The 23,028-nt window shown below is 48.5% G+C and overlaps 2 protein-coding genes across 2 annotated transcripts in view; one reads left to right on the forward strand and one right to left on the reverse strand.

Moving 5' to 3' along the window:
• The window catches only part of CDH23 (cadherin-related 23), a 569,346-nt gene that overhangs the window by 425,701 nt on the left and 120,617 nt on the right, over positions 1-23,028 (forward strand). The window contains exons 23-28 of the mRNA XM_006835863.1: positions 6,900-7,089; positions 7,343-7,488; positions 10,026-10,245; positions 12,194-12,346; positions 14,870-14,983; positions 17,314-17,462. Of these exons, the coding sequence (XP_006835926.1) occupies positions 6,900-7,089; positions 7,343-7,488; positions 10,026-10,245; positions 12,194-12,346; positions 14,870-14,983; positions 17,314-17,462 (972 nt within the window). The remainder of the gene's footprint in view (positions 1-6,899; positions 7,090-7,342; positions 7,489-10,025; positions 10,246-12,193; positions 12,347-14,869; positions 14,984-17,313; positions 17,463-23,028) is intronic.
• LOC102842556 (chromosome unknown open reading frame, human C10orf105) lies at positions 21,749-22,144 on the reverse strand. The gene has a single exon (XM_006835866.1). It carries the CDS (start codon positions 22,142-22,144, stop codon positions 21,749-21,751), a length of 396 nt encoding a protein of 131 aa, XP_006835929.1.

Consider the following 23,028-nt stretch of genomic DNA (forward strand, 5'->3'; position numbering starts at 1 on the left):
TTGACAAAATAAAGGAAAAATTAGAGCCCATTTAAAAAAAAAAAAAAAAAAGCAAATAGAAATCCAGAAGATTAATATAAATTTTCATTGAAAGGGCAAAGGAGTAGAATTGAATCACTGGAAAGAAGAATTCACTAAACTGAAGACAAATTTCTTACTACTAATCTGTTAGTGAAACAATCAGAAAAAAGAATTGAAAAAGAAAACACACAACAAAAAAAGCCTAAGAAGTTTGTGGGACCCCATCACAAGGACGAACTTGCATGTGATCAGAATTTCAGAATAAGAAGACGCACACAAAAACACCAAGAAAATTATCAAACTGTTGTTGGAAGAAAACTTCCCTAAAATGTCATGAAAGGCGAGAAGATGTGCATTCAGAAAGCTCAGTGAACTCCAAATAGGATAGATCCCAAAAGAAAGTCACCAAGACCTATCACAATACAAGTTTCCAAAACTAAAGACAAACAAAGAATTCTGAAATCACTCAACAGAAATCATGTGGGCAAAAAGGCAATGGGATAACATATATAAAACTCTGAAGGGAAAAAAAAATTACCAACCAAGAACCAGAAAAATTATTCCTCAAAAACAATGGTAAATTTAGGACAGTTTCAGATAAACAGAAATTAAGGGAATTTGTGAAGACCAGACAAATCTTACAAGAAACAGTAAAGAGAACCCTTCAGACAGAGATATGACAATGGCAGACAACAACCTGAAATTAAGACATATGACAAAATTGCCTGGAAATCAACCCAGATACAGAATATAAAAAAATAATAATAATAAGCCTGCAAGACTGAAAATAGGGAACCAAAGACATCAATTTGTAAATGACGACTCCAAAGCAAAAGGAATACATGTAGTTACAGAAGTTCCACATAGAGGGAAAGTCAAGAGGACATCAAGGTAGAACAGCCTGTTTAAAACTTGGGAAGATACTAACAAATTACAGGGTAATCTCAAAGAAAATTAATAAGCTTTCTCACCAAAATAAAAGGGAAGAAAATCATAGACTCAATAAACTCATAAAATAACAGCCACAAAGGAACTGATAAGGAAATTCATAAGTAATTGATAAGTAAATTGATAAGTGAACTCAGCACAGAAAAACATCGAACACCAGAACAATCAACAACCTACACACAAAAAGAGAGCAGTAATTTCATATACCCTGTCGATAATTACATGGAATGTAAATGGACTAAATGCATCAGTCACAACACAGAAATTAACAGAATGCATAAGAAAACATGACCCATCAACATGCTGTCCACAAGAGACACACCTTAGACAAAAAGACAAAAATAAGCTCAAAATCAAAGGATGGAAAAAATATGTCAAGCAAATGGCAATCAAAACAGAGTAGGAGTGGTAATATTTATTTCTGATGACAGTGACAGAGATGAGGAAGGACATTAAATAAAGATTAAAGGGCCAGTCCAGCAAGAGGATACAACTACAATCAATATGTACTCAATGAAGACCTCCAAAATACATAAATCATAAATACATAAATCTGCTTAAGCAGAATTATTAAAAAGAGAAATGGACAATTCCACAATAGTAGTAGTTGTCATTGTTGTGAAGGGCTGTTGAGTTAGTTCCAACTCATAGCAACCCTGTCTACACCACTTTCGGTGAAGGACAGCAACTAGAAGGAAACTCAGTGGGAATGCAGATGATGAGCCCAACCAACCGACTTGACCTCATAGATGTATACCCAACATCCACCCAATAATAGCACAATGATGGTCCTTCCCAGCGCATCTGTTAGGCCACAAAGCAAGCCTCAGTAAATGTAAAATTTAAAACATCAAAATACTGCTAAGCATCTTCTCAGGTTACAATGCTATAAAACAGGAAACCAACATCAGGAAGATCAAAGAGGGGGAAATGAAACACTTGGCAGCTGACTAGCACCCTGCTTAAAAACTACTGGATAGTAAGTCAAAACAAACAAAAAACCCCACTGCCATTGAGTCCATTCTGACTCCTAGTGAACCTTTAGGACAGAGCTACTCTTTAGGGTTTCTGAGGTGACAGATGTTTACAAGAGCAGACAACTTCATCTTTCTCCCACAGAGCAACTAGTGGGTTTGAACTGCCAGTCTTGCAGCTAACAGCCCAACACCTAACCCACAGTGCCACCAGAGTAATAGAAAAAAATTAAAATTTAAAAATGTCTTGAATCAAATGAGAATGGAAGCACAGCATACCAAAATTTTTTCAAAAGCAGTATTCAGAGGACAATTTATAGCAATAAAAGCTCTTATCCTAAAGAAGAAAGAATCAAAATCAGTACCTTAACCCAGCATCTCCAACAATCAGAAAAAGAGCAGCAGAAAAGCCAACAGTCCCCAGAAGAAAGAAAATAATAAAGAGTTGAGCAGAAATAAATGAAACAAAAACAATAGATACAGTGAAGAAGACCAGAAGTTGAGATGTTGGTACTTTGAAAGGTTTACTGACATCAACAGACCACTGGCAAATTTAACAAAGGACAAGAAAGAGAAAATGCAAATAAAGCAAATGAAATGAGTGCAATCACAACAGAACCCACTGAAATCAAGACGATAAGAAAATACTTTGAAAACCTAGAAGAAATAGACATATTTCTAGAAACACATTACCTACCCAAAAGAACTAAGTCTGAGGTAGAAAATTTGCACAGACCCATCACAAAAGAAGAACTAAGTTACTCAAGGTCAATTGAAAATACCATGTTTTTTATTTGTTTTGTTTTTTCGTTGAACTTTGCTATTAATGCTGGGGTGAGATGATAGCTCATTTATGTTTTGATTTGCATCCATCTTATAGCTAATGATTTCTTACTGCGTTTATTGTCTGTATCAGTGTCCTCTTTGAAGTGTCTCTTCATGTCTTCTCCACATTTCTATATTGATTTGCCTGTTTTGTTGCTGAGTTGTTGAAGTTTTCTGTAATTTTTTTTTAAATTTAGTCCCTTGTAAGATATGTTGGACAAATCTACGAAAGACTTCTTTAATGTATCAAAAAGCAAAAATGTCACTTTGAAGACTAGAGTGAGCCTGACCACTAGTCATTTTTCAGTTACCTCATATACATGTGAAAGACAATGAAGAAGGAAGATCATAGAAGAATTGATGCATTTGAATTACGGTGCTGGCAAAGAATATTGAAAGCACCACGGGCTGCTAGAAAAACAAATCTGTCTTGAGAAATGTACAGCCAGAATGCCTCCTTAGAAGTGAGGATAGTGAGACGTGGGCATGTCAGGAGGGACCAGTCCCTGGAAAAGGACATCATGCTTGGTTGAGTGAAGAGTCAGTGAAAAAGAGGAAGACCCCGCAACAAGAGGGATCAATATTGTAACTGCAGCAATGGGCTCAAGCCTCAATTGTGGGGATGACCCAGAACTGGGCAGTGTTTCTGTTGTGCATAGGGTCAGAAGAGACTAGATGACACCTAAAAAGCTGTGTTGTTGCCAAAAATTTTTTCCCAGTCTGCAGGTTCTCTTCTTACTCTTTTGGTGAAGTCTTTTGATGGGCATAAATGTTAAATTTTTATAAGGACCCAGTCATCGAGTCTGTCTTAGTCTGGAAGCTCTGCTAAAACGTGTCCATGTGGGTGACCCTGCTAGTATTCAAAATGCTGATGGCCTAGCTTCTAGCTTCCAGCAACACACATGCCACAGTACAACAAACTAACAGACAGACAAGTGGAGGCGCTTCCATGTCTATGCCAAGAAATTTGGAAAATAGCTACCTGGCCAATCGGTTGGGAGAGATCCAGATTTGTACCCATTCCAAAGAATGCAGAAATCATCTAACAATATTATTAATGTCACATGCAAGCAAAGTTTTACTGAAGGTAATTCAAAAACAGTATTACACAATCAGAGAGCAGCCAGAAATTCAAGCCGGGTTCAGAAGAGGACATGGAATGAGGACTATCATTGATGATGTCGTATGGATCTTGGCTGAAAGCAACGGATACCAGAGAGATGGATACTTATGCTTTATTGCCTATGAAAGGCATTCAACTGTGTGGACAATAACAAACTATGGGTGACCTTATGAACAATGGCTATTCCAGGATCATTGATTGTGCTAATGAGGAAGCTGTACATAGACCAAGAGGCAGTTGTTCAAGCAGCAAAGGGGAATGCTGAATAGTTCAAAAATCAGGAAAGATGTGTGCCAGGGTTGTATCCTTTCACCGTATTTATTTAACTTATAAACTGAACAAATAATCTGAGAAACTGGATTTTATGAAGAAGAATGTGGCATTAGGATTAAAGGAAAACTCCTTAACACTCTGAGACATGCAGATGACACAACCTTGCTTGCTGGAAGTGAAGAGGACTTGAAAGACTTACTGATAAAGATCAACGACTATAGCTTTCAGTAGGAATTACACCTCAAAGACAAAAAGTTTCCATTGGACCAGTTAGTAACACCATGATAAATGAAGAAAAGATTGAAGTTGTCCAAGACTTTGTTTTGCTTGGATCTACAATCCGTAGTCAAGAAAACAAATGACATATTGTATTAGGCAAACCTGCTGCAAAAGGTCTCTTTAAAGTGTCAAAAAACAAAGCTGGGACCATCAAGGGAGAAGAGCAGAGAGCGGGACCCTACCCAGAGAAGCAGTGATGTCTGAGATGGAGGCAGAGACGATGACACGGATAGATGGAGCAGCTTGGGACTTTAGACACAGAGAGGGAGAGGGCTGTGTGCTGACGACCGGGAGGCAGGCTTGTAGTGTATATACCCTTTGGTTGGTTGATGATGCATGGAGGGGATTGTAACCATGGCAATGAAAAGATATATGATAGGATGAATGTAAATCTAATGTTCTCCCATGTAAACTATCACATAATTCACAATGTAGCATTTAAAAAAAAAAAAAAGATGTGACTTAGAGAACTAAGCTGCACCTGACGCAAGCCATGGTGTTTTCATTTGCCTCATGTGCTTGTAAAAATTGACAATGAATGAGGAAGATCATAGAAGAATTGAATTTGAATTATGGTGTTGGCAAAGAATATTGAAAGTACCATGGACTGCCAGAAGAATAAACAAATCTGTCTCAGAAGAAGTATAGCCAGAGTGCTCCTTAAAAGCAAAGCTATCAAGACTCTGTCTCTCGTACTGTGGACATAGTGTCAGGAGGGACCAGTCCCTGGAGAAGGGCATTATGTTTGATAAAGTGGAGAGTCAGCAAAAAAGAGGAAGACCCTTGGCAAGATGGATTGACACAGTGGCAGAAACAGTGGGCTCACACGTAACGACAATTGTGGAGATGGTGCAGTGTTTGATTCTGGTGTGCATAGGGTTGCTATGAATTGGAGCCAAGTCAACAGCATCTAGCAGCAGCAGTCATCTAGTTTGTATTCTACTGCATGTGCAATTTACTTATGTTTGAGAGTATTTTAAAATCTGTAATCAAAGACGCAAGGAAACAATTAATCCAGAGGACTAATGCGCCAAGTGAACTCCTGCTTCCATGACCCTGAGGCCAGAAGAACTGGATGATGCCTGGCTACCGAGGCTGACTGCTCTGAAAGGAGGCTCCAGATGGAGGGGGAGAAAAATGTAGAACAAAACACAAAATAGTCAAAAGGACCAGGCTTATTGGTCCAATTAAGACTGGTGGAACCCCTCAGACTACCACCCTTACATACCCCTCAAACCTGGAACTGAAACTCACTTCTGTGGCTCAACTTTCAACTAAGTAATAGACAGGCCTAATAAGAGAACGGTAACAGCGGAGAGGTACGACTCCTTAGGACAACCAACCATACAAAATCTAAAGATCCTCATGTGCCCGGGGTAAACACTGTAGGCTCAGCACTGGTCTTCTAACCACAAAGTTGGTTACTCAAACACACCATCTGCTCCTCGGAAACCCCAGGGTCACTATGAGTTGGAATCAACTCAATGGCACTTAACAACAACAACAACAAAGTTCAGAAGGTAGGAAAGGATAGGAAAGAAGGAGGAAAGAAACTAGGAAACACAGGAAGGAAGTGGGAAGAGTACCATTACATTTTGAGGGTCACAATCAAAGTCACAGAACAAAATGGGTATGAATTATTACATGGAAACCCAATTTGCTATGTAAGCTTTTACCTAAATCATAACAATGCTTTTTTGTTTTTAATCAGAAAAAGAAAAGAGAAACACTGTCATTTCCTGTCCACATGACTCAGGCTGCCTCTCTGCACCTCCTCAATGTTGTTGTTGTCAAGTGCCTTGAGTCTCTGAATCATAGCACCCTGTATAGGGTTTCCAAGGAGCAGCTGGTGGATTTGAACCACCAATCTGGCAGTTCAAACCGACCTTGGAGAAGACTCCCATCTCATCTATTGCTGTTGTTGTTAAGTGCCATTGAGTCAGTTCCGATCCATAGTGACCCTGAATAAGGTGGCTGATGAGCTAGAACTGCCGACCTTGTGGTTGAAACCTGCATGGTCATGATTAAAGGTGTCCACCATAAGGCTATGGACACGGTGCATGCAGAGTGCTGCTATTTCTGTATCACTGCGCGCCTGGTGGACGCCAGCGCATGTCTTCATAGCCCCGCACGGCATTCAAGGTTTACATGGGGATAGGGACTTGCCTAAGGTCAGGATTGCTGGATGAAGAAGCCAGGACTCGAGGGAAGACCCCCACTACTGATTTAACTTATGAACCTCCCATCCCCACCCCACCCCACCTCATCTCCTGCAGAGACTCCTACTGGAGCCAGAGAGAGGCTCCCTTCCTGGGCTGGAGACTGTGGAGTGCCCAATGCATGAGCTCAGATAACCCTAGGCCTCGGGCACAGAGTCACCCCCCCTCCCGCCAGCCAGACCCTCCTCTCCCCCTCAGTGAAGAGAGTCTGATCCCCCTCTACATCCCACTTGGCAGGTGGTAGCTCTGGACCCAGACCTGGGCGAGAATGGCACCCTGGTATACAGCATCCAGCCGCCCAATAAGTTCTACAGTCTTAACAGTACCACAGGCAAGATCCGCACCACCCACATCATGCTGGACCGGGAGAACCCCGACCCACACGAGGCAGAGCTGATGCGCAAGATCATCATCTCTGCCACCGACTGTACGTGTCCTCAAGTCCCTCCCCTGTAGCCCCTGATGCTTGGGGGCCTGGGGTCCCTTGGGAGTCCTGGAACCTATCCAGGAGGCTGTGGATGCCCCCAGAGCACTCTGAACAGGGCAGGGGAGGAGGGAGTTGAGGCCCAGGATGGGGGCATGGGATGGAGAGTTGCTGAATCTGCCTCGCACTCACCACTCTTCTTTCTTCCTGCCCCCCTTTTTTTGCACCTCTCCTTCCCTCTCTCCCTGCCCCCTAGGTGGCAGCCCCCCTCTGAGAGCCACCAGCAGTGCCACAGTCTTTGTGAACCTCTTGGACCTCAATGACAATGACCCTACCTTTCAGAACCTGCCTTTTGTGGCTGAGGTGTTCGAGGGCACCCCTGCGGGGGTCTCCGTCTACCAAGTGAGTTTCTATCTCCTGTCTCTCTCACCTCATCCCTGCCAGCCACCAAATGGGCAGCACATGCCCGTGTGAGCCAAACCCTGTACTGAGCTTTGGCTCATTCCATGCCAACTTGGGGAGCCAGTGCTGTAAGAGATGGGGAATAGGTGGGAAGTCCAGGGAGACTTCCTGGAGGAGGAGGGAGTTGGCTGGGTCTGGAGACATGAAGCACCATAGGGGAGGATAGGGAGATGGGGAAACGCAGAAACAAGGAATGCCTGGGTGGCGCAAATGTTCAAGTGCTTGGCTACTAACTGAAAGATAGATGGTTTGAATCCATCCAGAGGTGCTTCAGAAGAAAGACCTGGTGATCTAGTTCTGAAAAATCAGCCCTTGGAAACCCTATGACACACATGTGTCACCACCCATGAGTCAAAATTGGTCCAACAGCAGCTGGACTTGGTTATTTAAATACAGTAAAAGGGAGGAAGACAAGACAATTATTGGAAGGCAAGCTAGAGATTCTCCGAACATGATTATGGAGAACTGTTCTAAGACCCTCAGCACCCACACCCTCAGAGTGTTCTGGAACACAAGGTTGGAAACATGTAGTCCAAGAACCAAAAAGGAGGATTTCTGCTCCCGTAAAGATTTACAGCTTTAGAAATCGTAGACAGGGTGGTTATGAGTCAGAAAACCAACTCCTCAGCACACAGCCAGCCTCCGCATTTTACTTGAGACTTCAGAGAAACTTACTCAAGTCCCTGTGGCTAGAAGAGGTAAGCCCAATCTTGAACCTAGCTCCTTCATCTTCTGGTCCATCGCCCTTCCATTCAGGGAAATCCTGAAGATGCTGATTCAGGGGAGCTGATACTCCTAAAGGCAGTTGATGCTCCTAAAAGGGCCACATAGAAAGACTGGTAAACCCTCTCTTGTGGTTGAGAACATGGGCTTCGGAACCTAATCGACGTGGATGTGAATTCCAACTCCACCTCCTCCCACTTGTATAACTTGGAGCAACCTACTTAACCTCTCTAGGCCTCAGTTTTCTCATCTGTGAAATGGGCATAACAGTATCTGCTGTTGTAAGAATTCATTCAGAAGCCCAGGGGATACTTCAGCTGCAGGGAATACCCAGTAGCTAGCTATACGTGTGTGCTTTTCATGAGGATTTATACCAGAGAGGAAAGGAGATTGGGTGGCAAAGCCTTTTGAGGAAGGCTTGCTTATTTTTTAGGATGCCAGAGTGGGTCACCTTGGCAGGCCCTTCAGGCCACTGTGCCTCTGTTTCTTCATCTGTAAATAGTGTTCTTTGACTCTTCCTGGGGAGCCTTCACCCTTTCCAGAGAGCATTTGCCCCAAGCTCCCAGCAGGGTGAGCTGTGATCCAGGGACACAATCCCTGAGGAAGCATCCCTAACCAGGAGTAGAGTAAGAATGGTGAAAATGAAAACAAATGAGCCCCCAAACCTGGTGCAGGGAGTCACAGACAGCTAAGGAATGGAATGCTCACACACAACCTGTGAGTTCACAGAACAACTGACTCCAAATCATGAGAAGACGATTGAAGAAGTTGGGAAAGCTTGACTTTGAAACTGTTATCAGATATAGGAAGACATTCTGCCTTGTGTAGGTCCCTTTGTCCGACCTAAGACCTCAGTCAGAAAAGGTTTCTGATGGATGCACAGAAGAACTTCCTCCAGGGTCGTGTGCAAATAAGGCAGAGGTGGTGAGCCCCTATCCTCATAAAGGTAGTTGGCACCCTCTTGTGAAGCTTGTGGAGTGGGAATTAGACTCGATGCCCTGGATGTTGGCTTGTCCTCAACGTCTTTGCTGTCCTAACTGAAAAAGCCTATGTTGTTACTACACAGTACTCTCAAATCGCTAGAATCCTCTTCTGCAAAACAGTCAGCATATTAGGGTCCTGAATCAGGATGTTTCTGGTCAGGGCTCTTCAGAAATGGGAACCGTGTATAAATTCAGGATGGGAATCACCTACACATGGCCTCAAATGATTTTTTTTTTTTAATGAAATCCTCAAGCAACTTTTAAAAAATAATTAATGACAGCCTCTAATTTTTGCTGCTGTCTTAGACATCCAAGCTAAGTGTTAACTGAGTGTTCTGTGGAGTTGAGCTCCTGTCACCGGAGGGTCTGGAAGCTGTAACAGCCACTCTAAGTGTGCGTGGTAAGGGCTGGGGGTGAGGATTATAGGAGCATTGGCGCTTTCGAAGGGACCAGAGTCAGCTGAAGTAAATCTGGGAGGGCTTCCTGGCAGTGAGAGCAGGGTTTTGAGGTGGAGATTAGGACTCTTGTTCTGAAAAACCCTTCTCTAGGCCACCTACCTCCAGCCAGATACTCTGCCCCATAAGCAAGTGGACTAAAGGACATCCAGACGTCCTTCAGCTCCAACATGCCACACTTCCAGAAGCATCTGGGAAAGGATCTGGCCAGAGGCTCCAAGGAGAGTCAAAGCCAAGGAGGGGACACTTCTTAATGGGGAAGCAGGAGTCCTGGAGTCCCCCACCCCCACACACAGCCTCTCCCTCTTCCCCTCAGGTGGTGGCCATCGACCTGGATGAGGGCCTGAATGGGCTGGTGTCCTACCGCATGCAAGTGGGCATGCCGCGCATGGACTTCCTCATCAACAGCAGCAGCGGCGTGGTGATCACCACCACCGAGCTGGACCGTGAGCGGATTGCCAAGTACCAGCTGCGGGTGGTGGCTAGCGATGCGGGTACACCCTCCAAGAGCTCCACCAGCACGCTCACCATCCACGGTGAGGGGACGGGGTCTTCTTCTGAGTGACTGGAGAGTGGGGTGCCCAGGCCACCACTGCTGCCCACTGTCCACATGGACACACACCCCAGGGCAGGACCAGGTAGGGTAGAGGGTGCCTGGTACTTTTGTCCAGTATTCACACGGACACAGGCCCCAGGGTGTGCCAGGAGAAGTGGTGTGCCCATGCCACCGTCCATGTGGGTCACAGTGTAAGTGGTTGTTCTCCTCAGCCGCCTGGAGCTACTCAGTGGAGCAGAGGCCTCCCTGTCCCCTTCAGATTAAAAGCACCAGCAGAGCCTTCCCCACTCCCAGCCGCTGCCTTCATTGCCCAGAGCCCAGGGGCAGTGGCCTTGTCCTCTACCCCTGCTGGCCTCTTTGGGACTGAGTTGTTGATCCAATGACAACAGAACCGGCAGGTGGTTTTGAAGAACGCTTTATCTTCATTGAAAAGCCAGGGCTTTTGTTTTGCGGATGTGAAGGTGAAGGAAGCTACCCTCTCCCAAATGACAGAGTAAGACAGAGAAGCAGGGGACTCCCTGAGAATCCTCATCCCTTGGGGCACTCCAGATAATCTGCACTTGCACCCTCTAGTCTAGAGGCAGGTGCAGGGGCAGTGTCTCTCCCCACCTCTGGTTGTTGTTGTTAAGTGCCATCGAGTTGGTTCCAACTCCTAGCGACCCTGTATAGGGTTTCCGAGGAGTGGTTGGTGAGCTTCAACCGCTGACCTTGTGGTTCAAACTGACCGTAGTCCAGTGCATTAACCCACAGCGCCACACCAGGACTCCCACCACCTCTGGACGTGTCTTTAATTCTGGAGATCACTGCAGAGCCTAATGGGGAGATGAGGCCTGTCCTCGGGGTCATGTTGGCCCACTCTCCATGTGATGTGGAGGCAGGCGTACCTCAGCACAGACACAAATGTGCACCTTCCTCAGAGTGGGGACCTGAGAAGGTGAAGACTCGAGACAGCCGTATGCTCTCTCCTGCTGGTTCAAGACCAGTTGGAGGACCCTCTCTTCATCAGTGATTGACAGGGAGGAAGGACGTCCATGCCTTCCAGAGAGAAACCCCTTCCTCCAAGGCCTCAACAAAAGCCATATCATTTCACTATGGGGTGCTGGGAGCCCCACCTGCCCCAGGAATAATAGGGCCTGGCTTGAAGAGTTGGAAAAATAAACCTTTGAGGAAAATCAGACCTTTTGAGAGGAAAACACCTCAAAGTCATCTCCCTCCCTTGGGACCCCACCACAAACAGGGCCAGGTCTTCGCAAAACCACAGCAAGGCCCCTTTCATACTGTGTAACTGGACAAGTCACTCCACTGCTCTGAGCATGTTTCCCCTCTATGCAGTTTGTCTAATAATGCCTGCGTCACAAGGATGTAAGGAAACCTGGTGGAACCATGAGTTAAATTCTGGGCTGCTAATTGCAAAGTCAGTGGTGCAAACCAACAAGACACACCTTGGGAGAAAGATGAGGCTGTTTGCTCCCATAAAGATTTATAGTCTCAGAAACACTAAGGAATCTTTCTACCCTGCCCTGTAGGGATTCGGAATCGACTCATTCCGAATTCGGCAGTCGGTCACAGGATGTTATGAGGACCACGTGGGAAATATTCAGTGCGGGCTTGGCCTAAATGGCCCCTTGTCATTACCCTGATCGTCCCCATTGTCCATGTTAGGTTTATCTAGAGAGAGACTGAGGTTTACTCTCTTCTCTTGAGCAACATCAAGCCTTCAGAACAGAGATGGGGAGGCTTGTGGAGCGCTGTCCAGCTCTGTTCTGATGCCAGCAAGCGCCAGGAGATGATGACACAAATGCTCCCCTTGAAAGCTGTGACTTCCTGGGGAACTGATTTCCTACTTTGGCTTGAGCCGCTGCCTTTGGAGTTGGGTTTTCCAAAGCAGAAGCCAGCCCTGTTCCCATGTGCCCTCTCTGTCCCCACAGTGCTGGACGTGAACGACGAGACTCCCACCTTCTTCCCAGCCGTGTACAACGTCTCCGTGTCTGAGGATGTGCCACGGGATTTCCGGGTGGTCTGGCTGAACTGCACAGACAACGATGTGGGTCTCAACGCTGAGCTCAGCTACTTCATCACAGGTACTGCTGGAAGGACGTCAGCTCGCCCCAGCCCAGGCCTCCTGGAGCCCCTGCCTTCACCTGCTTCCAGGTGTGAAACCAGACTGAGGGTGCAGCCAAGTGAGGCTGGGAGAGACCCCAGTGGGGGCTCCCAGAGGGCTTGCTTTTGGCTTTTTCAAAGTGCTTGGCAGCTGGGTCATTCTTGCCTGGTTGCAGGGCTGCCCCTGTGGACCCTGATCTTGAGTAGGGGGAGGGCTTACTGAGTTTGGAGGGAAGTGGAGCCAGTGACTACTGGGATAGAGGGAGGCACATCTGAGCCCTGTTACCACCTCATCCCAATTCATGGTGACGGATCATGACTAGAGGAAGTGGCTTTTTCCGTCTCCTTTACTCCTTGCGGAGAAATCCCTTCTGCTTTGATCTTTCTAAACCATTCCAGAAAGAAACTGGTTAGTTTAAAAATACTGAATAACTTCCAACTAGAGAGCTATCACTCGGAGAAAGATTAGGAAGCTATGCCCTGACTGGATTGGGAAAAGTGAGCTGTGATCAGTTAGTGACATCTGTCTGCTGTTAAATGGGTTGTTGTTGTTAAGTGCTGTCAAATCAGTTCCGACTCATATCAACCCTGTATAGGGCTTCCAAAGAACAACTGGTGAGTTTGAACCACCAACCAATGACAGATGCTTTGTACATGTGCCATTTTGGGGTTAGACCAATTTCCCATTATTTTTCAGTCCATATCAAACCTAGGAGGTGCTAAGACACATGGAGCATGTTCTTTCACACAGCTCAGCCCTTCCTTGATCATTGTACCCACTCTATAGAGTCCTAGTGTGGCACTATAGAAGCACTGGACTGCAAGGTCGGTTTGAACCGCAAGGTTTGTGGTTCAAACTCACCAGCCACTCCTCAGAAACCCTATACAGGGTAGCTATGAGTCAGAACTGACTCCACAGCACTTAACAACAGTAACAATAAATCTCTATATTGCAAATCACAAGGGCTGCAGTTCAAACCCACCAGCTATTCCACAAGAGAAAGGAGAGGCTTTCTGCTCCCCTGAAGATTTAACGCCTTGGAAACCCTATATACAGGGTTAGTTTGAGTCAGAACAAACTCAATGGCATTTAAACAACAACAACAATAACAAATCTTCTCTGTGACCATGACCTTCATGCTGCATTCATACTTGTGATCATGTACACATGTGGGTGCACACACCAGCCTCTTCCACAGGCCCGCTGCCTGGCCAAGGTGACCTCCCAGCTCTGAGCCTCTCTGTTCAGAGCCTTCCCCTCTCTCCCCTCCCAGAAGGGGTGCAGCCAGATCCTCACAGTCTACCTAGACCTCCAGACTCAGCCACCAAAGACCCCACACATGGCAAGGAGTCACCTTGTTCAGCCGCCAGCATTCTCTGCATCTTGAATCCTCCCCTACCCACTTTTGGAGCTAGAATGTGTTCCTTATCAGAAGTGTTCCAGACACTGGAAGGCAGACATTGGAGGTCTGGGGATCAGAGTGCTTTCCCCAGGGGCAACCCAATTAAGGACAAAGTAGTGCCTCGCTGGACAACTTCCTAGAACCCCAAAGTAGTGGGTTCCTGCTGACCTGCTAAAAGCCCTCCCTGTCCCAGGATACTCAGATTTTATCATTTGTACTTTCTGCATGGGGCAGTGTGGAGTCTTGAGCCCAGTTCACTCCAAATCAAGCTCAGTTGCACCCTCTGCTTCCCAGAATCTTAGTCCTGACCCAGTTCTTATTCACCGCAGGGAATAGACCCTCACACTTCCCACCTGCCCTCCAACTCAGGAAGACTCAGTCACACCTGTCTTCTGCCCACCTGACCCTACTCTTGACTCTGAGAGGTCTCCCCACTCCCTATTCAACAGTAGTGGTCCTCAGCCCCCTCCCATTTCCAACACCAGAGATGACGACGTCCAAATCCTTAACCGACCACGAAGTCCTCAACACTTCTACAGAGCAGGCAGGTAACAGTGAGCACAGACTGGAGACCCAGACAGCCACACTGAGTCTTATACCCACTTTGTCAGTTACCACATGCTGGTAGTCAACTCTGACTCATGGTGACCGCGTGTGTGTCAGAGTAGAACTGGGCTCTGTAGGGTTTTCAGTGGCTGATTTTTCAGGCCTTTTTCTAAGGCACCTGTGGTGGACTTTGTGGTTAGCTGCCAAGCACGGTAATCATTTGTACCACCTTGTGAAACGCACATAGCCTCACCCTGTGTACAGTGGAGATGGAAATTGTAGCAGCTTCAAAGGTCACTATGGACAGTAAATGAATGGTTCTCAGGGTCACATTTAATGTAATAATAATGACATAGTTATTATTTTAGCACTCTGGTCTTAGACCCCAGAGGCCAGAACTCTGCTCAGGGGTAGGACTGGGTGGGCAGCATAGCCTTTTCCTCTTAGACCACCCCCCAGAATGTCTCATTTCAGAGCAGAGTTTGGGTATCACCTGCTTTCCCTGGCTGGGAGCTCCATTTCCAGGCCTGAGCCTTCATTCTGTCTTGCCCGCAGGTGGAAACGTGGATGGAAAATTCAGTGTTGGCTACCGTGATGCTGTCATGAGAACAGTGGTGGGCCTGGACCGCGAGACCACCACCGCATACACACTCATCCTGGAAGCCATCGGTAGGCTCCGGCCCCACCCACCCACCCCGCAGGGCTCTCATGGGTCCTTGAGTCAAGGCGGACCTCCATCCTCAAGCCAGTGGGAAAGGGCTGCCAGACGCCCAGCAAACCTCCCTGAGAACCCCATTGTCTGTGAGGCCCAGTGATACACTGAGGCAGTAAGGTGGGAACGATGCAGTAAGGCAGGTGGGAGGCCAGCTGTGCAGCCAACTCAAAAGAAGGTGAAAGGGGCACCGAGTAGTGGACACAGTGGGTGATGGGAACATGGAAGAGGGAACAAGGAATCCTGAAAGGATTCCTGGAGGAAATGACTTCTGGGGGTGCCTTTGGGTCAGTGAGGACATTTTTAGTTGCAAACAAACATTTAGAAGTAAGTAAACTGACTTTAGCAATGTTGGCACACAAGACCCATCCAGGTATGACAAAACCAGGTCTGATAGGTTCCAGGCTTAAGTGGGGCCAGCAAAGTTGTGTCTCCCCTGTGGCTCAGCCTCATCTGAGAGGTAATCACTGCTGCAACCCCAGCTTTACATCTGGGTTCAAGAGCAGCAGGGAAGAAGGCACGGTCCCTTTCCCTGTGTCCCCAGCAAACCCTTCAGGTTAGCCCCAGTCTCTCCTGGTGTTCATCCCTGAGAGGGCATTTAGGTCCAGCAGTCAGACCACAAGAAGGCACAGGGGTAGAAAGGGCAGATGTGAGTGGGCAGCAGCTGGTTCATGGTACCACACACATTGGGACGGGGAAGGTTGTAGTCAGGTGTAGTCAAACTATATGTCTGAGCATTGGGCTGGAGACAGCAGGGAACAACCCGGAGAGCTCTGGAGGGGACAAAGGGGAGATGAGGTCTGTGTCCTTCCAGGAGCACCCAGTACAGCGACGTCCCCTGAGGAGATGGGGTGAGCTCGCTGTGCTTCACTCTTTCCAGCCCACCCACACACACCCCGGCTCTTCTCCATCCTGGGCCCACCCACCACTCTCTGGAGTCCAGCCTCTCCTCCCGTCAGAGTTTTAGACTTTGTTTGGCAGGAGGAGAGGGCTTAACCTCAGCCTTCAATGGGACAAGCTACATGACCCTGTAGACCATGGGAAGTGATCCTGGATCAGAGCTTAGAAGAATGAAACACCCTACCCTAGGGTACACGAAGCCCCTAGCATGAGGCCAGCTGGTCTGGGAAGAAGAATGGAGTTAACCCTGATCCCCAGCCAACTCCAGCCGCCAGTCCTTCTGAGCAGCTGCCCTTCCGGGGAGGTACAGCTCTGGGCACACGCTCCCCTGAGACTGAACTGAGGCTCCCAAATTCACCACCTCCAGGCCTGGCCTGGGAGCATCCTGCTGGGGACTGGAGGGGTAGAGACCATGAATATTGAGCTTGGAAATCAAGCAGAGTCCATGAAGCTGAATGTAGGGGCCTGCCATGAGATCTACCCAGCAGACAGTCCTCTTTGCCTCACCCAGTGTTTATTAAGTAATTCCAATTAGTTGAGAACATTGAAAACTCAGATTTTATTTATTTGAAAGTTCAGAAATTCAGTTTCTCTTGAGAATTCAGAGACGTGGTGATTCTTGACGCACATTCTGACTAGAGCAGAAGCCAGCTGCCTCTGTTGTCCCGCCCATGACCTAACCCGCCTGGCCCTGACAACATTTCGCTTGGTGGCCTTCATGCCTATGTTTGTTTCCTAGGGCTGCCGTAACAATTTACCACAAACTGCGTGGTTTCCAACAACAGAAATTTACTCTCCTAGTCTGGAAGCCAGACGTTCCAAAGTCAGGTGTTGGCAGGGCCGTGCTCCTCTGAAGGCTCTGTGGAGAACCCTTCTTCGGTTTTTCCAACTTCTAGTGTCTCTTGGGTTGGCAGTATCACTCCAGTTTCTGCCACTGCCTTCTACATGGCCTCTCCTCTCTGTCTCAAATTTCCCTCGGCCTTTCTCTACAAGGACACTGGTCATTTTAGGGACAGTTAGTCACGATGAACTCACCCAGCACCCTTACCTCAAACACATCTGTAAAAACCCCGTTTTCAAACTAGGTCACGTTCACAAGTTGCAAGGATTTGACGTGGACATATCTTTTGGGGGCCATTGGTCCACCCATGACAGTGCCTCCATTTCCCTGTCTGTAAAATGGGGATGATGACAGTCACTTTGGGGACAGGATGAGTGAGGATAGGGCCTGGCAGGTGGCGTTACCTAAGCAGTAGCTATTAGTATAGTTACCCTGATCTGAAAAGGGACAAAGGACAGGAGGGATGTCTCTGGCTGGTGCCCTCAAGTGGACAGGAAGGGTGCCCTGCAGGCAGTGGCTAGCATGGTCCCCCTTTGCTTCCCACAGACAACGGCCCGGTCGGTAAAAGACGTACAGGTACAGCCACAGTGTTCGTCACTGTCCTCGATGTCAACGACAACCGGCCCATCTTCCTTCAGAGCAGCTACGAGGCCAGCATCCCAGAGGACATCCCTGAGGGCCGCAGCATCGTGCAGGCAGGTGGCCGGGGGCCCTGGGCAGGAACTGTACATGCTCACTGCATATGGCAGGAGGGACAGAAGGAAGTGGAGACCCAGGTCCCTTCCTCCCAGGATAGGCCTGATGCCCCCAAACTGGAAGGACAGGCAAAGGCACCTTGGCCTCCCTCCACTCACTACTACCCCCAATGGCCTTTCACAGGGAGGAGACCAAGATGCCACGTTTTCCCAAAAGGGAGTTGAGGAGAGAGAGCCAGGCCCCAGCGAGGCCAGAACAGAGAGGCTTTCATGGGGCCCTTGGCCTGAGCTCCCCTCTTGGGAAGTAAACAGGCACAAGAAGAAAGGCCCTGAGAGAAAGGGGGAGAGGCTAGTTGCTCCCCCCACCAGTCCTGGAAGCCTGGTCACTGGCTGGGGAGGGAGGCCAGGAATAAATGACTCTGTTCACCCAGCTGCGGGGGTTTCCGACAGGGAGACTGAGCCAAGCATAGCAAATCCAGGCCTGTCCGCGGGGACCAGGGCAGGCTCCGGACTTGGGAAGGACAAAAGAGTGGGAAGCTGGAAGTGTGCCCACCAACCTCCAGAGGGGCCGGGGAGAGGGGATGAGAAGGGGCTGGAAGCAGGGTGCTGATTCCCAGAAGTGGGAAGAACCTAGGGAGTCTAGGGAGTGGCAAAGCCGGTGGCTGTAGTTGGAGAAAGGGAAAGGAGGGGGAAGGAAGGTTCCATCCCTCTGGGTCTCAGCCTGGTGTGTCCAAACTCCCCTGGTCTGCTACCTGCCTCCCAGGGGTCTTCTGCAGATGCCCAGCCTAGGGGTACAACCAGGCCTTTTTCTTCTCCAAACGTCTGGGCAGTCTTTGTCCTCTACCCCAACCTCCAGGAATAGAACACCTGGTTCCCAGCCTGGGCTAGGGCTGAGGGGGAGGGGGATGTGTGTCAGGAAGGCCCTAGGGAATGTAAGGAAGAGGTTAACAAGCAGGAAGGAGGGGAAACACAGAACTCTGGGAGGGGACTACTGGACTTCGGTTTTTCTGTGCACCCTGCTCAGACCACAGTGTAACACCTGTGAATAATGTAGGGCAGCCCCCACTCTCCCTGTTTCTCAGGGGCAGGAATCTGGGACTGTCTGTAGGTTTCTTGCAAAGCTGGATTTGCTCTTTGACGTCAGATTGGGCTGGAAGGGAAGCTTAGAGAGAAATCTCTCTAGAGGTGTCGGTGGGGGGAGGATTGGTTAGAAAAGGGCCCAAGACCCCCTTGGCCGTGGGCTTTGTGGGTCGGGACACATCCAAGTTGGGCCACCCTCCACTCTGGAACCAGAGGCCTCAGACTCCATATATGAAGCCAGTGACTCCAAATGAGGAGTCTCCATGAGCTCCAGGATTGCGAACGGGAGTAACCCCTGTCCACTGTCTGGACAGTGCCAGAGAGCATGAGCCACTGCCAGGGAGAGCTGTAGTCCAGTTTGCCAGGAGTCTGGGGTCAAAGGGAGATTGGTGCCAGCTCACAGAGGGTGTTGAGCACCAGGCTAAGGTGTTTCCAGTCGGCAGTAGGGAGCCAGTGAAGGTTTTGTGGCTGAGGAGTGACTGGTTGTACTAGAGATCCTAGCAGGATGGAGCCAGTCAACTTTCTAGATAGCTTAGATCTCCCTCTGCCCAGACTCGAATTTGGGCTCTTAGTGAAGCAGCACATCTAGTGTGGTTCAGGTGTGAGGTCCCCTGCTGTCCTGGGGTTGCCATGGCATGTCCGCCTCAGAGCCCACATGTCATGACCTCCAGCTGGGCGCCTGGCCTCCTGCGCTCTGACACAGCCCCATCCTGGCCTCTGATTGATGCTGATGGAAGTGTATTGAAAGTGACCCACCTGAGACAGCTGCCAAGCTCACAATTCTATAGACACTGTTGAGGGCTTCCTGTTTGCCCCCCTCCAGCACCTACAGCCTGGCCCCAGCTAGGAGCTTTAGGGACTGAAGAGCTGGCCTGGACAGAGGCTTTCTAGAAATGTCCCCACAAGAAAAGCAACTGTTCCCAAGAGCTGCTGGCAGGTCCAGTCTGAGATACTTCCTATCTGGAGCATTTGTTCCTTCATTCAGCCAATACCCTTAAGGTCCAGGCTCTGGGGATGCAGACCTTAAGGTCTCCGGGGGCAACGGCTTTCATCAAGTTGTTCTGAGAGGGCACAGGGTCCTTCAAAGGAGTGCAGTAGGTGGGCGGGTGGGGTCCCAGAAGGCTTCCTAAAGGAAGGGGCTATTAAACTGAGCTCTAAAGGATAAGGAAGAAAGGAGACTTCCAGCTGAACAGAGAGACGGAGAGTAAGTAGAAGGTAGGGAAGAATGGGACGGGTTAGGGAAGCATAGTGGGGTCAGTAGAGGGCTGGGATAAAGGGGTAGACTATACAGACCCTTACAGACCTTAGTAAAGATTGGGGACTTTAACCTAAGAACTGGGGACTCACGTAAGACTCAGGAAACCACATGACCAGATAGAAGCTGTCCTTCCCACCCCACCTGAGGTTGGAGGGTTGGTCCCTGTTCTTCTGCCTCAAGAACAGTGCCCCTGGGTCTGCTGAAACGCACTGGCTAGCTAGAGAGGGTCCAAAGAGACAGTCAGGACCAGCGAGTGGGTATGGAGGGCACTAGTTGGACAGTGAGTGAGAGGCCTTCTGGCTAAACAGTCAGAAGCTCAGAGCAACCCAGTGTCATTGATTTATACAGAGATTCAAGGTGAGCCCAAAGCCCATCCAGAGGACCCCTTCATAGCTGGAGCCACCCAGTGCCAACCCTGCCTGCCTTCAGCCAAAGCTCACTCAGCTCCTTTACCCTTCTGATCCACAACCTGGATGGCTACAGGTTGTCAGCATATCTATCTTCCTACAGATGGCCACCCTTCTCCTCAAGCAAGGCCAGAGACAGATCCATTGTCAACACCCTCCCCCATGGTCCCCTGCTTTCACAGCATGATTGCCACTATGGAACAAGTATTGGAGCAATACTATAGAGAGGGCACCCACAGACACCCAGCCCCACGATGGTCTGCTGACTTGCAAAGAACCCACCCCACACACCCTGGAGTTGCAGGGCCCTGGGTTCCCAAGACCCACCTAATGCATCAGCCACTCCCACAAAGCACTAGACAGATGAGTGCAGGGCTCAGATGTCCAAGGAGAAGTGTCCCAGAGTTCCCTTTTGCCTTGGGCACTGAGTTAGCACAGGTGGCAGGACAGTACCTTGTCCCTGTTGCAGGCTTTCTTATGGCCGAAGGGAGCTTTTGTTCATTCCCCAGCTCACATAGGAATTTGAACTGGGTTTCAACCCTGGGAGGGCTGATAAATTGGGATGCTGCTTCCGGAGATGGTTCGTTGCCAAAAAGGACCCTGGCTGAACCCTGGAGTCTCTAGTCAAGTTCCCAGGTGGCTCCAGGTGTCTTCCAGCAGGAACTAGCTAAGGGATCTGCAGAAAGCAGGGTACCTCTTCCAGGATCCATGTGTTGAAAGAGCAGAAGTGTATCTTAGGTATGGTAGATTTGGCACATGCCCTGGGCATCACTTGAAGGGGGCTCCACTGAGCAGTTTCTGTTCACCTTTACAGTTTATACAGTCAGCTGTGAGACTTCATTCAGCAAGTTCAAACTAAGACTTTCATGTTGGAGAGCTTCCATGGGTCAAGACGGAGTCCTGGTGTGGCTCTGTAGGATAAACACTGGACTGCTAACCTCAAAGACAGTGGTTCAAACCCACCAGCCAATCCTTGGAAACTTTATACAGGATTGCTGAGTTGGAACCGACTGGACAGCACTTAAGACAGAAGCAGACTTGCTCTGCAACATATAGAAAGAGAAGAAAGCTGAAAAACCTGGCATTGAGCCCACCCTAGATCAGTCTTCATCACTGAAAGCAAGGGAGGTGCTGTTGTAATTTTCATGTCGTGCCATCAGGGGTTAAGTAAAAGATTAATGAGCTTGACTTGTACTTTTGAGCCGATATAACAGTAATGTTGGTAAGTGCTTTGGAGTCGGCTTCAACTTGTAGCGATCCTGTATAGGATTTCTGAGGTTTGAAATCGTTTGCCGAAGCAGAAAGCCTAAGCTTTCTCCCTAGAAGCAGCTGGTAGATTCAAACCACTGACCAATAAATGTAAAGTCGTTTAAAAGATGGTGGTCTGATGTTTGGACAGGGGTGCAATTTCAATGCTTCCATAGATACCCCCCCTGCCTGGGCCCACAGAGGACCACTGGGTGTAAGCGTGGCCGGCGATGCCAAGCTTTGACGGGAGGAAGGAAGATCTATGGGGACCTAGGGGAAGGAATTGTGCCCCATCACATCTTCGTGGATTCCATGCAGTCCCAGTCGCTGTTGCGTTCGCGTCCCGGCAGGGGGCGTCGTGAGGCAGCGGGCCGACCCCTGCGGAAGCTATGCAAGGACCAGCGCAGGGAACCCAGACGTTTCCAGAGGCGGAGCTGAGGCTCGCTGGGGCTCCCCGGATGGTGGGGCATGCACTCGTGCCCACGGCGATTCGGGTCCAGCGCGGCGGGCTTGCAAATAGTCATGAACAGCAGACAAGTGGTCAGCAGGAGGAAGATGCAGGCCAGGGCAATTAGCACGGGGAGGAAGTCGGCTGCCTCCACGGGGGTCCCTGGAGTGGATGGAGCTGTGAAGACAGCGAGAGGGTTGGGGGCCTGGGAGCTGGTGAAACTAGGGACGTCTGTGTTCATGGTTTCTGCAACAGGAATGGGATAGAAGTTCAGAGTCAGATCAGCTGGACCCAGGGCAGGGAGGGAAGGGAACAGTGATGGGGGCTGAGCTGAATTTAGCTGTAAGTAGCACCATGGCCATTTTACAGGTTTGGACAGTGAGGCCCAGAGAGGTAACAAATCTAAAGTCTCACAGCTGACAGGTGATGGAGCTGAGTCTTAACTTAGGTCCTGTCTGCTATATCCCATTGCCCTCCTGCCTTGGAAGAGACAGGAGGGTAATCAATACTCATGAAGTACAATGCAGGTAATTCCTAGTTTACAACATACTGGAGTTATGATGAATAGCATTTACGTCAGCCCTTTGTGTGTGTGAGTATACATCTTCTAGTTAGTAATATGTACTATTTACAATGTTACAGCACAGAATTTGCTGATGTTATCGTCCTCATACCAACCCTCAAAGACACATAAAGATCAGATTTAGAAACATACTGATACTAAACCCCAAACCAAACCCACTGCCATGGAATTGATTCTAAATCATAACAACTCCCATGGAGCTGTGTGTGGGTTTGAACCACCAACCTTGGGGTTAGCAGCCCAATGCCTAACCCACAGTGCCAAGGGGGGGGGAGGGGAGCAGTACTCAACTTAATTCAGAACTGGCTTATATGGGAGTCACCAGAACAGAACCTTGTCATAAGAGTCCTAGACCTGAAATTTTAAAATTTAGGACCAACTCTTAGCAATACATGAGTTGTTGTTGTTGTTGTAAGTGCCTTCGAGTCAGTTCCGACCCATAGCGACCCTGTATAGGGTTTCTGAGGAGCAGCTGGTGAGCTTGAACTGCCAACCTTGTGGTTCAAAGCAGCTTTGCAGTTAAGTGCATTAACCCACACTGC

This window comes from Chrysochloris asiatica, unplaced genomic scaffold (assembly GCF_000296735.1).
Source record: "Chrysochloris asiatica unplaced genomic scaffold, ChrAsi1.0 scaffold00020, whole genome shotgun sequence".
NCBI lineage: Eukaryota > Metazoa > Chordata > Mammalia > Afrosoricida > Chrysochloridae > Chrysochloris > Chrysochloris asiatica.